The following is a 13,992-nucleotide window of genomic DNA, read 5'->3' as shown; positions in this document are numbered from 1 at the left end:
CCCAGTATATCCATGGTTTAAGACAGCACTGGTTGCAGTGTGCCATTGACAGATGACTTAAGATTTCTGGACAATAACTGTCATTCATGCTGTGAACAGCCACTGCGATGATGGTCCATAGCATCTCTAGAGCATGAGCTACTAGAAAACAACCACCAGCATAACTGTAATTCAAGGACTTGATTGGAGCTGAGCTTAGCAGGGGCCAGCAGCTTTGGATGTCAAAAATGTTTATGTTGAATTAGTAGTTAATAGTGACTCCTATCTGTTTTCAGCCTTATGCATAACAGAGAAGTCATACAGATAAAGAAAATATTTAATGGTACAGTAGTCAGTACTTATGTCTAACACTGGTTTTTATACTGAGGGACACGGATTTTTGCTGTCCAATAGCGATATAAATCATCGTCCTAGTGTGGAACTAGCAGAAGAGTTTCACAAATTTGGACAGCAACCAAACTTTCTGAGAACATCACACAAGCTCTCTATTTACATTATCAAATGCCTTTGACATATTCACAAATGGAAAGATCAGATCCTGATATTACTCTTTGGAGCTCCTATGTAGTGAAGATCATCATCATTTAACATCCATTGTTCATGATGACATGGACTGGACAGTTTGACCATGGCTGGTAAGTTGAGGGGCTGCACCAGGCTCAAGTCTGATTTGGTATGTTTTCTACAGCTGGATGCCCTTCCTAATGCCAGCCACTCCAAGAGTGTAATGGGTACTTTTGCATGCCACTGGCACAGGTGCCAGTTGTGCGACACCAGTATCTGCCACAATATCAAGTAATTCTTGAACCCTGCAAAAACTGGATTGTGATCCTGGTGTAATGTCTTTTGGACACTGATTTAAGTAGCCTTTTGAAGTTGACTTTGGTAAGGATCTTCCAAGCAATGGACAGGATTGCTATAACCCTTTTGTTATATTAAACAGGTTTGTCTTCTTTGTTTTACAGACGGTGACAATGTTAGCATCCTTCTAATGTTGATGCACATACTCTATGTTTCCAAATACAGCAATGAAGCTCTCTTGTACAGAAGTAACCACCCTCTTTCAAGATCTCTATTAGAATGTTATACAGCCAAGAAGATTTCTAGCTTTTTGATGTTCTGGCAACATGAACTTCAGTATAATTGGGAGCTCTCCAAGGCAAGCCATCATTATGAAATAATAGTGCTTTCATGAATTCCTCCATGACTGCCTGATATCTGGCTTAGGGGTTGGTTGAAATGTTTTCTCCAGTGATCCACTATTGAGGACTGGTCAATCAAAATAAACTTGCTTTCAGATGATTTGACTGATGGTGTAAAGCCATAAAGTTTCTATTGCATCACAGAAATTGCAAGTCATACAGGTTGGCAGGTATCTGATTTCTTAAGCTTTTGCAATTCACCCTTCATTTTTCAGCAAATGTAAGGATTGAGTCTCACCTTGTAGAGTTTGCCACTGCTTTTTGTGTGTGTGTGCAATGAGGGATTGTTCAGAGTTGCTCTGTTGAACTTGCATATTTCATTCAGGGGTTACCAGTTGTGCTGCAGGTGTTCTCGTCAAACTATTTTTGACTTTCGTTTTTTTAGATTCTGTCTTGAATCATCTAGTTTTGGCAAAAGAATCATAAGTATGGAGCTTAAGGAAGGCCATTTGTCATATGTAACCTCTGAGGTGAAAGCTGTCTCTGAAGCCTGAAGCTTTTAACTTAGAGCTGAAGAATAACAAAAGCTCTTACAAATATCAGGACTGAATAGCTTGCAGCTGTTGATCCTCTTAAATGCTGTAAGGAGTACAAATGTTAGCATTATGGAATGGTCTATCTGATCTCCAGTTCCTTTCAATACACATGTAGATGCAGGTGTGGCTGTGTGGTAAAACGTTTGCTTTTCAACCACATATTTGTAAGGGCTTTTGTTTCGCTCTATAAGTGTATATTTCTCCACACCTTAGGCAACTATCTTGTACTATAGCTTCAGGCTCCTAAAATAGACTTGTGAGTGGATTTGGGAGACAGAAACAGAAAGAAGTCCATCTTATATATATGTGTATGTCTTTGTGTCTGTCTGCCACCACTGCTTGTCAACCAGTTTTGGTATGTTTACATCCCTGTTAATTAGCAGTTTGGTAAAAGAGACAGATAAAAATAAGTACCAGGCTTAAAAAAAAAAGAATAATTACTGGAGTTGATTCATTCAACTAAAACTTCTTCAAGGCAGTGCACCAGCATGGCCAGTCTTATGATTGAAGCAAGTAAAAGATAAAAGATAAAGATGTGAGCAAAACATCTTTCAGTCCTATCTACCAGACAACGATGTCAGTGTTTCAATCTTAGATCTATTTATGAAATATTTATGTACATTATACTGAAAGATGGTGCTGGGAAAGGTGAGGTCGTGCTCACGTTTACAAACACCATACACCTGTAGTATAAACATGTTTTTTTTTTATTTAAATTCCTTTATTTGCACATTAATCAACCATGAGGATAACTTAATCTTGTTTGGCTCTTCTATTCAGTGTTCTATCTAATGTTTGATAGAAGTCTTTATCCTGACTATCCGATAGCCGACTTGGTGCATAATTATTCAGTAACGTGAAATAGAGGGTCTGCTAAGGGAAATACGAAGTGACACTAGCCAGTAACTAATGGAAATTAGTGCCTCAGGCAACTTAGATTAGATAACAGACTTCCTCACTTCAAAGTCAATGTTGTGTTGGAGATATATATTTATGGGGTATTTTTCCCAGAAAATGCAGCTCTCACTAAACCTGTTACGAGAACCCTTTTCGTGTGGTCTTTTTTTTAGAGCTGTTCGATGCTGGGCTCCAGTTTGTCGAGTTGCCGACATCAAGCAGTGTTCATATCATTTCAAGTTAAAAGCCTGAGTGATTTAATTTTGTACAACCGCCATGAAAATTATCATGACGAAAATAGTCTCTTCTTAACTGTTCGGAGGACTTTTCGGATAGCATTAACGCGCACACGCACACACGTTGCATTAATAAGGGAGAATAATTTTTTTGTATATGTAACGAATCAACAAAATGAAAGCGTATGTGTTTACGATATTATTTCAAAATATTTACAATATAAAAATACCCTATTAAAAAAAACTTTAATGATAATAAATGAGTGGCAAATACATAAAAAAAATGAAACGTTTTGTTTCGAGAGTAAGAGTTCTATCTTGATCACGTGGTTGTTCTTAGTTAAAACGAGGCATTCTTCCTTTCAGTCGGAATCCGCCATTGCACTACATTGCAGGTAAGCTTTCTCCGACTAAAATTGTTCTAAATGCTTGTTTAATATTGTATATAATGTTAATTTTATATCTGTTTGTTGATTTATTCTGTTGTCGACTTAGTTATGTATCTTATAATGTAAATAATACCCCATATCATTCGCCAGCCAGTCCGTTAGATGATTGACTTTCTTCACGTGGAGTAATTTCTTCTCAAGCATGGAGTCTATGTGCGTGAGATTCGGTTAGTCATTTTAAATTTATATATTTTAATTGTAAATAGAAAGCATGTAGGTTATTTTATATTTTTGATTCTAGGATTATGACTTAGTTACGAAATGATTATACATTACTGTATAAGAAGTTTATCATTAATTAGACTACTGCCCAAATTTCTATCATGTCCCATCTGAGAAGTAAGGACGCATTGGGTAATTTAAGTCCTAGAAATATTTTGTATGAATAAAGGCGAAGTTGCCCCAGATTGAACATTAAAAAAAATCTTAATGGAAGAAACAGGTCAAATTTTCCTCGAGACAAGATTGTCTTGGTTGGAGCGTCTTTAAGTTGGATTATATCAGTCGTAATATCATGCTTCATATGTGTTATTGCTGTCGCAGCTGAGAAATCATCTCATACCATGTGCTATTAAAATCTCACTTCCAGCTGCACATTTATTTAATTTTTCTATTCACGTTATATTTTTACACATCATACTTGTGTTAGTTTACGGGACTGTATAAGGAACAATATAACGAAACTTTCGTAAGTTATAAGTTTGTCTTTTTCACGATTTAAATAGAATATAGACCATGCCATATAATGAGTACGAGTTTAAACAACGTTTCCGAAATTACGTAAATTGTTACTTGGCCGTTGCATGTTGCCACTAAAATTTCTTAGTAATATGAGAAACTTTCTGACATTCTTTGTCTTTTTCCTCTCACAAATTGCAAGTGGAAAGTTATAGTTTTTGAAATTTTGATTATTTTTAGAATCATAATTTCCATAGTTTCAACTGTGGTGCCACCAAAATAAATTTCGAAAATGGTAAATTTAAAACATAAGGGGGTTGGGAGAAAATCAAAAATTCGAGTTTTTTCTCCGAAAATTGCAATAGGAAATCTGAAATTTTTTTACGGGGAAGTGTGATAAAGCGGGATGTGGCGCCTCTCTGCAAGAATTTTCTGTCGAATAGTGATAAATATCTTGCGTACAAATAGTACTAAAAGAATTATCCCCAAACGCTTATGCCACTAGTATTGTAAGTGGTTTCAAATTAGCCAGACTCTTCTATTAATATTAGAGACAACTGGGTAGTCTAGTTTAATACGGAGTTGTTTTTTTTTTTTTTTTTTTTTTTCTTTACGTACTTTGGTGGGCACCACTTAGATATAAAGGTGTCGTAGGTTTAGTTTTAGTTTTTGAGATTTTTTTCTTCAGAATCGGAATCTCCATAGCCTAAAACGTGGGATTCCGTAAAAAAAATTAATAAATAAGGGGGTGGAAAGGTTCAGATTACATATAGTCCATCTCTACCATTAAAATGTATAGGAATTTCATGTGTCCCAACTGGGGGGGAGGACTTGAAATTTGATTTTAATTAAGTTATATATTCGGATCACTGATTTTCTATCATGTTACACTGATGCAGCCATTTGGTTATTTTAGCTTTAACTTTTCTGGTAATTAATAGCCATCGTTGATGCTTAGTGCTGGAAAATGGAGTGCAATATTTCCTGGATATACTGCAAGAAGTTCCTCCATCTCATTCTTCCTAGAAATATGCGACCCTTAAGTGAACTCGAGCTATTGAACAATCGATTTAACATTTTAATAGTTTAAGTGTAGATTAGGTTCCTCTTTAAAGGTGACAAATGGAAGACCATGAAACGGATGGGTGAGAATGTATACACACATTTTGATTTCAAAAGAACCTGAGTTTAGTGGAAGTGCTGTATTTGTTCTCTTACCAATTCTTATGAAGAGCAGGAGAAATTGAATAGAAATGTTTGTGGTGGTGGCACAATACCAGCAGTAGCCCAGTTCATTTAGCTTTGAACATAGAAATAAGTATTTAGGACTATCTGCAGTACAGGTAATATTTGTGTATAAAAAAAAATAAATGTAGGAAATTATTGCTGTGATGACCACTTGGGACACTTCTGAAATCTGTGATTTGTATTAAGTTAAATGTTCTGAGCAATGATTTTCCTACTTTTATTTATTACATTGTTAGGTTTTAGCTATCAATTTTTGTAGCAGTTGATATTTACTAGTTTTCAATCTTAGTCTGTGTAAATGTCTTGATAAAATGGTGTTCCATATATATGGGGACATTGCATTGTAGGACCAGCAAAAGCAAATCTGTAGAGAAGAGTTAAGTAATGTTGAATACCTAAAATTTAGTAATAAAATCCTTTAAACTGGACTTCCTTGCATCAGAAATACTACAGGATTTTATATATATATATAACCCTTTTGCATTCAGGTTGCCAAATGTAATGCTTATTTACATTGTTTTGAATTAATCTTGCATTATCTTGTAGCTTTGAGATTTAAATTGAGTGATTGTAAGGTAGGTGTAAGAAGCCAGATCTGATTGGTTTGATCATAAAACAGGCAAAATATTTGGGATGAATATAAATGGTTTAAATGCCAAAGGGGGTTAAAATCTTTTTCTGTGGTGGTTTAAAAGCAATGTACACACCACATGGTTTTGCTAACCTGTTGCACTTTTTGTTCACATACCCATTTTAGGTTGTTGCTGTTGTTTATTGCACTTGTAGGTTTAGCTCACTTACATTTTAAAACGTTTTTATTTTGCAGTGGCTGCTAAACATGCAGATCTTCGTAAAAACCCTTACTGGCAAGACCATCACACTTGAGGTAAGTTATCAAAATTTAAACAGCAATAAAGGTTTGCATAGTTGTTTGGTTAATGTGGTACTTGGACTTGTAGCAAGTGGAGGAGTCTATTTCTCTTGTCATCAGCTTAGTAGCCGATGTTCAAAGTACAGAAATCCAAAATATTTGTGTGTAATTTTGTCACCTTACATAATTTGTTACGCAAATCTAGGTCTTATAAAGAAATCAAATGTGTAATGTCCCTGTTTGCACAATGCTCTCAGCTTTCAGCATAAATTTTGTCTAAGATAGTTTTTAAATGTCAAAATTGAACTAGATGTGTATAACTAACCTCAAGTTTTGTAACTAAAGCTGGTCAACCTTGGTGTGCTGTTTATAACAGTTACAATATCTAAATATACACATTTACTAATTATTTTAAGTTTCAAGTGTACAAATTAGATACAAAAATTTCAAATTTCTGTTTTACATGCCTCACTGTTATTTCAGCTTGCTTCATTACAATTCTCAGTAATTCAGTTTCAATTTTTAAAAAAATACATAATAGATTATCTATTGGTACAAATTTGTATAGCTGAAAAGTCATTTTAGACATGGTTATGGTACATTCAGAAGTGTGGTGGTCTGTTGAACTAACAAAAATTTTATGCTTATTCTAAGTTACATCTACGTTCAGATTGACAGTGTTAAATGTCAAACAATAAAAGGAAATTGTTAATCTGATAAAGTAAGAAATTATTGCTATGGTAATCATTGTTAAAAAATGTTTTTCATTATAGGTCGAACCCAGTGATACTATCGAAAATGTCAAGGCAAAAATTCAAGATAAGGAGGGTAAGTATTTAATGATTCTTTCTATATTGCAGGCGTTATGTGTTGAAGATGGATTTTTCACTAGCAAATGTTTTTCTTACAGGAATTCCTCCAGATCAGCAAAGATTGATCTTTGCTGGTAAGCAACTTGAGGATGGCCGTACGCTGTCAGACTACAACATTCAAAAGGAGTCAACCCTTCATTTGGTCCTTCGTTTGCGAGGTGGTGCCAAGAAGCGCAAGAAGAAGAATTACACCACTCCCAAAAAGAATAAGCATAAGAAGAAGAAGGTTAAGTTGGCAGTTTTGAAATATTACAAGGTTTGTATATCTCTTCAATGTTCTTCATTAGTGACATTAATACTGTCTGGGCAATAGCAAATTGTTCATATATAACTTTGACTAACTTGAATGTTATCTCTTCAAATATGTTTCTGGCGAAAAACAAGTCCTATCTGAATGGTTGCAGTAGTGATCTTTGCTAGAAAAACCTCCAAATTAGAGGTGTTTGAAAGGGTGTCCACTTGTAGAAACGATGCTACATCAGGCAGGTGGTGTCTGGACAGCTCCATGTCAAACTGTCCAACCCATGCCAGCATGGAAAGCAGGCATTCAGAACAGTCTAGAATTTAGTTAAATGGAACCAAAGGTGGGTTGTACCTAAGTCTTCTTCTGGGTATGTTTTGTATTAGTATCCCTTAACCTTTAAGACGATAGGTGCTTCACCAGAATATTGATTAAAATTTTTGCAAATAATTGCATTTTATTATCCCCGTGAGCTGTCTTTTGGGGGCTATTGATGTTGTAATAACATTTATTAAATATTTGCCTTGAACGTTTCTTGTATAGCCCAATCAGAAAGCATTTTACAATTGTCATTTTAACTTTCCCATCTGGCTGTGGCTGTTCTGGGTTTGCCAAAGTGAATAATTATGCTACATTTAATTCTTTGCATCAAATCCTTTATTAAACCTCTGTATTTTCTAAGGAAATGTTATATTCTTCATGACTGGTGCCAGCTAATTTTCATGGTGAATTTAAAAAAGTTTCTCTCGTGATAATGAAAGTACTCAATGTATTATATCTAATAAATAGTGGTTACCACATCAATTGACAGGCTGCCCCACTGAAAGATGTCTCCTTGTAATCTATCTCCCAGCCATGTTCTTTGTACCTTTCACGTTTAGTTGCAATCTAGATTTATTGAACCTTTTACAATTAGCAATTTGTGGTATGCAGAGTTTGAAGAGTTCCAATTTTGCTATAGAATATGCAGGTCTAGTGTAATTAAACATTGATTCACTGGTTATAGTTCTTATGTTTTATTCACAAGGTAAAATCCAAAATTAGAAGCTAAGAACCAAGTGCTTATGGGAAGTAAATATTCAATACTTCAGATCTTAAGACTTTGGCTGTTTATATTTGAAGTTTGCAATAGGCAGGAGGTTAATTTGGGCAAATGTAGTTGCCAATAATCCCAGGATGCTGTTAGATGTTTCCAGTGTTTCACTTGATTAATGGTTTCTAATACATACACAACTTGCTTCATTTATTTTAAAAAGTAAACAAAACTTATAGATAAATGGCTGTTAATTGAAAATATTTTAACTGGCTACAATGATGCTCAGACCTACAGTACCACTATTTGATCAGATCAGTTAGAGCAACTGTAGTTAGAATTTTTTTCATCTTAAATATCTCAATTGATTTTTCATGGTAGGTTATATAACCTAAGTAACAGCTTCCCTTTTTGTTTGGTAATTTTTTTAGAAAACTTATTCTCAATAGTGTAAACTTTTTCTCATTTGAATGGTTGCTTCCACAATCACCATGTGCAGGTTTTTTTGTTTTTTGTGTGTGGCTAATTCTGATGATTGTTAGAAGCTGGATACATCTATTATAGGGTTAACCATCTGATCAATAGGCTAATGTTGGCCTGGATGGAAAATTGTAGCTATGAAGTCTGTTGGAAATGATGTTTCTTTTCCGTGTTTCACCTGAATAATGATTAATATTTATGGTTTCTGATCCACAGACATATTTGAATAACTGATATTTTAACCCTTTCGATACTAACCTGGCAGGAAAATTTTTTTGTTCATAAGACCAAGCCAGCCGAGAGTACCCATTGTTATTTAAATGTGAATTTAAGCACAAATCTTGTTTGTATATTTGTGAAAATACGTGATTTCACTTTGTAACTAGTTGAGTTATAAGTATCCGACATTGCTTGACGTGATATCTGAATTCGGTGGATTTTAGGTGATTTTTTTTTTTTTTTTTTTTTTTTCCAACTTTGAAAATGGATAGGAGTTTCATGCTATCAGGCAGTGATTCCGAATTTAAAGGTTTTTCAACGGAAAATATGGAGATATCGAGAAAAAGAATGAGTGCGGTACAAAAGCATGTGGTGTATGAGAATGAATAGGATATTTCTGTATTTCAAACCGAAAGCAGTGATTCTGAAGAAACTGAAAGTGGCGATAGCAACAGCAAAGACGATATTACATCGGAATGAAGTAAAAACTTTAAAAGGTTTTTATTAGCAATTTTTCTGAGGAGGTGGGGGTCTATCCATAGTCTTTCTTAGGATGCGAAACCGTTAGATTTTATTATTTTTTTTTTTCAGTATGCTTGTTTGAAGCGATCACTGTGGAAGCAAACTTCCGCAGAATGTAAACAAACAGTATATGCCAGGAAAGCCCACAAAATGGATCAAAGTTTGGAAAATTTGAAGTTGGGTGCTGCAGTGGATTTAGTTGTTATACAGGGAAAAGTTTACTTGTGAAATATTGTAAAAATTCAAAAAAGTTTACATTTCCTTTTAATTAAACAGTATGCAGTGTGACTGAAAGTAAGTGGTGTTGCTGGTGAGTTCCAGTAGCAGGCCAAGGCTGTTAATGTATTAAACTATTCATGATACCAAGTGTCTGTTGGAAATGATGTTCTTCCGTGTTTCACCTGATTAATGATTAAAACTTATGGTTTCTGATCCACAGACAATTTAGCTGTATTTATTGAAACTTGCAAGCAATTGTATAGTGTGTGTGTGTATATATATATATATATATATATATATATTACATCTACTTACATTTGGAGTTGACTTTTCAGTGAAATTAATTAGGCCTTTTGTGTATGCTAGTGCTGGTGACAATAAAATGGAGACTTGGTATTTGCTGCAAAATGATTGGTGTCAGAAAGGGCATGCAGTCATAGAACTCTGAGAATCAACTTATTCTACAGCCTGTCTGGAATGGAAAGTTGATGTAAATTGATGACCAACTGCAAGAATTCACATTTGTCTTTTTTCTGTGAGTGTAGACCCTACATGCTGTATAACGGCATATTCTGGAATAATTGTTGAAATTGTTCAAGAGATTTGTCATAATTGAATGCCTCTGATTTGTACTAAATAGTTCTAATTTTTTTTTTTTTCTTTTTGTATTTTTCACCAGTTTCACTACAATGTTCAAATGATGGATTGTTTTTGTTTGTTGCAGGTTGATGAAAATGGTAAAATCACTCGTCTGCGTCGTGAGTGTCCCAATGAGGAATGTGGAGCTGGTGTGTTTATGGCCTCACACTTTGATAGGCATTATTGCGGCAAATGCTATCTAACATATGTCTTCAATAAGCCAGAGGAGAGGCAGTAAATTGTAAACAGTGGGAATAAACTATGTATATTTAAACTGGTGTTGTAGTTTTGAGTTTTTGTCTGTATTGTGTTTAGATAAGCTTGGAGCCAACTCCAGCGTAGGGCACGGTTAAAATTGGAAGTTTGAGTCTAATCTAATTCATTTTGAAAAAGTACAAGAGATTATTAGCAAGTGTGGTGTTGAAGATATTACTACTGTTGTAGTGACACTTAACAGAATTTTGATCTAGTTATGAATAGATGTGTGCGGTAAGTTAGTAGCACATTAAAGGCAGTAGCCAAATACTTAAACTACTGTAAGACCTCACTTTATTTGTTGACTTAGCTTATGTTGATAATAATTTTTATGGAGGATTTTTAGTTCACTTTCAAATAGGAAGTTTGTATTGTAGATATGTGGGCAGCTTGGTATAAAAAGGGTTAAAACTTCATTCTGAAACACACCAGAACTAACATTTGACTAGTCAGCAATTATTGGTAGTAGTTCAAAGGTGGAAATTGTAACTTAAGTCAAGGATTGTAGAAATCCTCGAGGAGTGGGGATGTGCATTGTATTCAACGGGACATGGGAAATCTTACTGGTTAGACACTAATGCTAGTGCCGTTCAGAATGCACCCAGTACCCTTGTGTTAGGAAGAACATCTAACAGAGATTAAGCTAATTGGACGAGTGCTAAGGTGCATAACTCTGTATCAGTATGGTGTGGGGACAGCATTCAGTGAAAAACCCCAAAAGCAGACTATTCCAGCAATATGTGAATATAAAGTTGGAAAACCTATTTTCCTGGGGGAAAAAATCATTTGCTTTATTTGCATGTTAGGTGAAGCAGTTAAATGTGATGATCTGATACTGGAAGATGCATTTTTAGATTATTTTAATGTTTGCTCTTTCATGGTTCAAATGAAATTTGTAAAGGCAGATCTTCAATGCCTTGATACCTTTCCAGTTGCCAATTTTCATTTGTTTCTATGCAAGGTAATGTTTGGAAACAAATGACACTCCTTGTATGATGGTGACATTTGTTTACAACTATCCTGCAATGTCAAGGCAAGGAAATACAAAGATATGTGCACTTGTAATATGTATGTACATATATCGAGGCAGTGTGCTGGCAGAAACGTTAGCAGGCCGGGCGAAATACTGAGTGGTATTTCATCCTTAAGTACCAGTTGTGTATGGAGTCGATCTAATCGATGCCCCCTCCCCAAAATTTTGGGCATTGTGCCTAGAGGTGTGTGTGTATATATATATTAATTAATCTCATTATGTTAGATTATTGTATGTCCAAATTTGGCCAAATGTGTTTTCTTCAATATTTAATTTTGGTTGCAATAGCTAGTTCTTTTGGGGAAACTATTGCTTCTTAGGATGCTAAGATATGAAAATTGTCAAAGTATAGAAAGTCCCACATACTCAAATGGTGCTCTTTATGTGCCACCAGCACGGAAGCCAGACAGCTCCTCTGGCAATGATCATGCTTGGATGGTCCTCCTAGCGCTCCACTGGCACAGGTACCAGTCGTCGAATTTGGTTTGATTTCGATTTCACTTGCCTTAACAGGTTTTCGCAAGCAGAGTTTAGTTAGCCTTCCTTTGATGTTGCTGCACCTCTTATGTGTCCATAGCTTACACTGGGTACATCTTATAGAGTTTCTACCTATGACTTTTCTACAGATCGAGCAGGGCCATCTATCTGAAGGGGGTTTGTGGTTTGTCTACCTTCCTACTGAGGACTTTGGTTTTAGCTAGGTTAACTCTAAGACCCTTTGATTCTAATCCTTGCTTCCACACCTGAAACTTCTCTAGTTCTGATAGTGACTTAGCAATTAGAGCAAGGTCATCAGCATAGAGGAGCTCCCAGGAGTATCCTGTCTTGAACTCCTGTTATTGCCTGCAGGACTATTGATAAATAGGTGGGGGCTGAGGACTGAACCTTGGTGGACCCCCTACCTCTACCCGGAATTCTTCACTGTACTTGTTGCGAACCCTCACTTAACTGACAGTGTCCCTGTACATGGCTTGCACAGTTCTCACTAACCATTCATCTATCCCTAGTTTCCTCAAGGGATTGGGGACCCTGTCAAGGCTTTCTCCATGTCAATGAAAGCCAGGTAAACAGGTTTATTTTTGGCTAGGTATTTCTCCTGCATCTGTCTTACCAGAAATATATCATCAGTGGTGTTTTTCCCTGGCACAAACCCAAACTGCACCGCATCTAAACTGACTCTCTCCCTAATTAGTTGGGCTGTGACCTTCATTACCTGATCCAACAACTTGATACCTCTGTAATTATTTGTATCTAAAGTGTCACCTTCACCTTTGTAGCAGCTGACTATGGTGCTGCTCTACTAGTCATTGGGTATGACTCCTTCGTGTATCACCTGGTTAACTATACGGGTAACTAGGCTATAGCTGACACTGCCAGATATTTTGAGCATCTCTGCAGTGATTCTTGATGGGCCGGGGGCTTTCCCTGTCTTCATACCTCTTGATTGCTTTATCTACTAAGGTAATGTCAACTCTGATAGCTGGTCCCTCTGTTGGGTCGACATTCGGCAGACTCTTTCTCCCATTCATTTTCTTTATTGAGCAACCTTTCATAGTGGCATCTCCAAACCCTTCTCTTTGCAGCCTCGTTTAGTGAACGATCAACCATGCGGACACATTTCTTTCCTACTACATCATGATTCTCTCTCACAGTCTTGCAACATGAAACACCTCACAGCGCAGAACATTGACAAATTTTTTCTTATCTGCTTCCCTTCTGGCTAAATAAACCTGTCTCCTAGCTTCCTTTCTGGCAGTCTGATACAATTCCCTTCTACCGCCGTTCTTCCAGTCCTTCCAAATCTGTTTCTTTTCTCTCATAGCCCTGTCAACCACATTGTTCCCCAACCATGTTATTTTGGGTTGAGAGGGGACTTTGTGCCATCCACAGATCTGGTCAGTGGCCCTCAGCAGCTTGTCCCGTAGAAACCCCCAGCTGTCTCCTACATCGTGTGAAGCTATATCTCCTATTTCGTCAAAGGCTTCGAGTAATCTATATATATAAAAATGAGAATGTGTGTGTGAATCCCTAAAACTCGAGAACTACGCAGCCAATTTCATTCAAATTTTACAGATGCCTTACTTAGGGTTCCATTTGTGTTTTAGTCAAAAAAATATTTTAACTTCTTGCAGAGTTCGAGCCCACGGCAACATAATATCTCCTCCACTATTTAAGTATTATGTGTCAAAAGTGAAACAAAAACACTCGTGTCAAATACTTTCACTTTAAAATTGAAACTATTCTACTAACTGAAACAATCACATTTCGATACTGTAATGACAGATACTTTCAGAGAGAGAGAGAGAGATGTATATGTATACATATAGATGTACACGTTATTCCACTAACTGAAACAATGACA

At 36.0% G+C, this 13,992-nt stretch overlaps 1 protein-coding gene across 1 annotated transcript; it reads left to right on the top strand.

Moving 5' to 3' along the window:
• Positions 1-3,169: 3,169 nt before the first annotated feature.
• Positions 3,170-10,616, top strand: LOC106881216 (ubiquitin-40S ribosomal protein S27a). Its single transcript, XM_014931522.2, has 5 exons — positions 3,170-3,266; positions 6,073-6,132; positions 6,891-6,945; positions 7,028-7,245; positions 10,428-10,616. Exons 2-5 carry the CDS (start codon positions 6,085-6,087, stop codon positions 10,578-10,580), a joined length of 474 nt encoding a protein of 157 aa, XP_014787008.1. The 5' UTR covers positions 3,170-3,266; positions 6,073-6,084; the 3' UTR covers positions 10,581-10,616.
• Positions 10,617-13,992: the final 3,376 nt, after the last annotated feature.

The sequence above is a fragment of the Octopus bimaculoides genome, chromosome 4 (genome assembly GCF_001194135.2).
Source record: "Octopus bimaculoides isolate UCB-OBI-ISO-001 chromosome 4, ASM119413v2, whole genome shotgun sequence".
Classification (NCBI taxonomy): domain Eukaryota; kingdom Metazoa; phylum Mollusca; class Cephalopoda; order Octopoda; family Octopodidae; genus Octopus; species Octopus bimaculoides.
The sequence above is the reverse complement of the archived record's forward strand: the minus strand, read 5'-3'. Positions and strand labels throughout refer to the sequence as shown.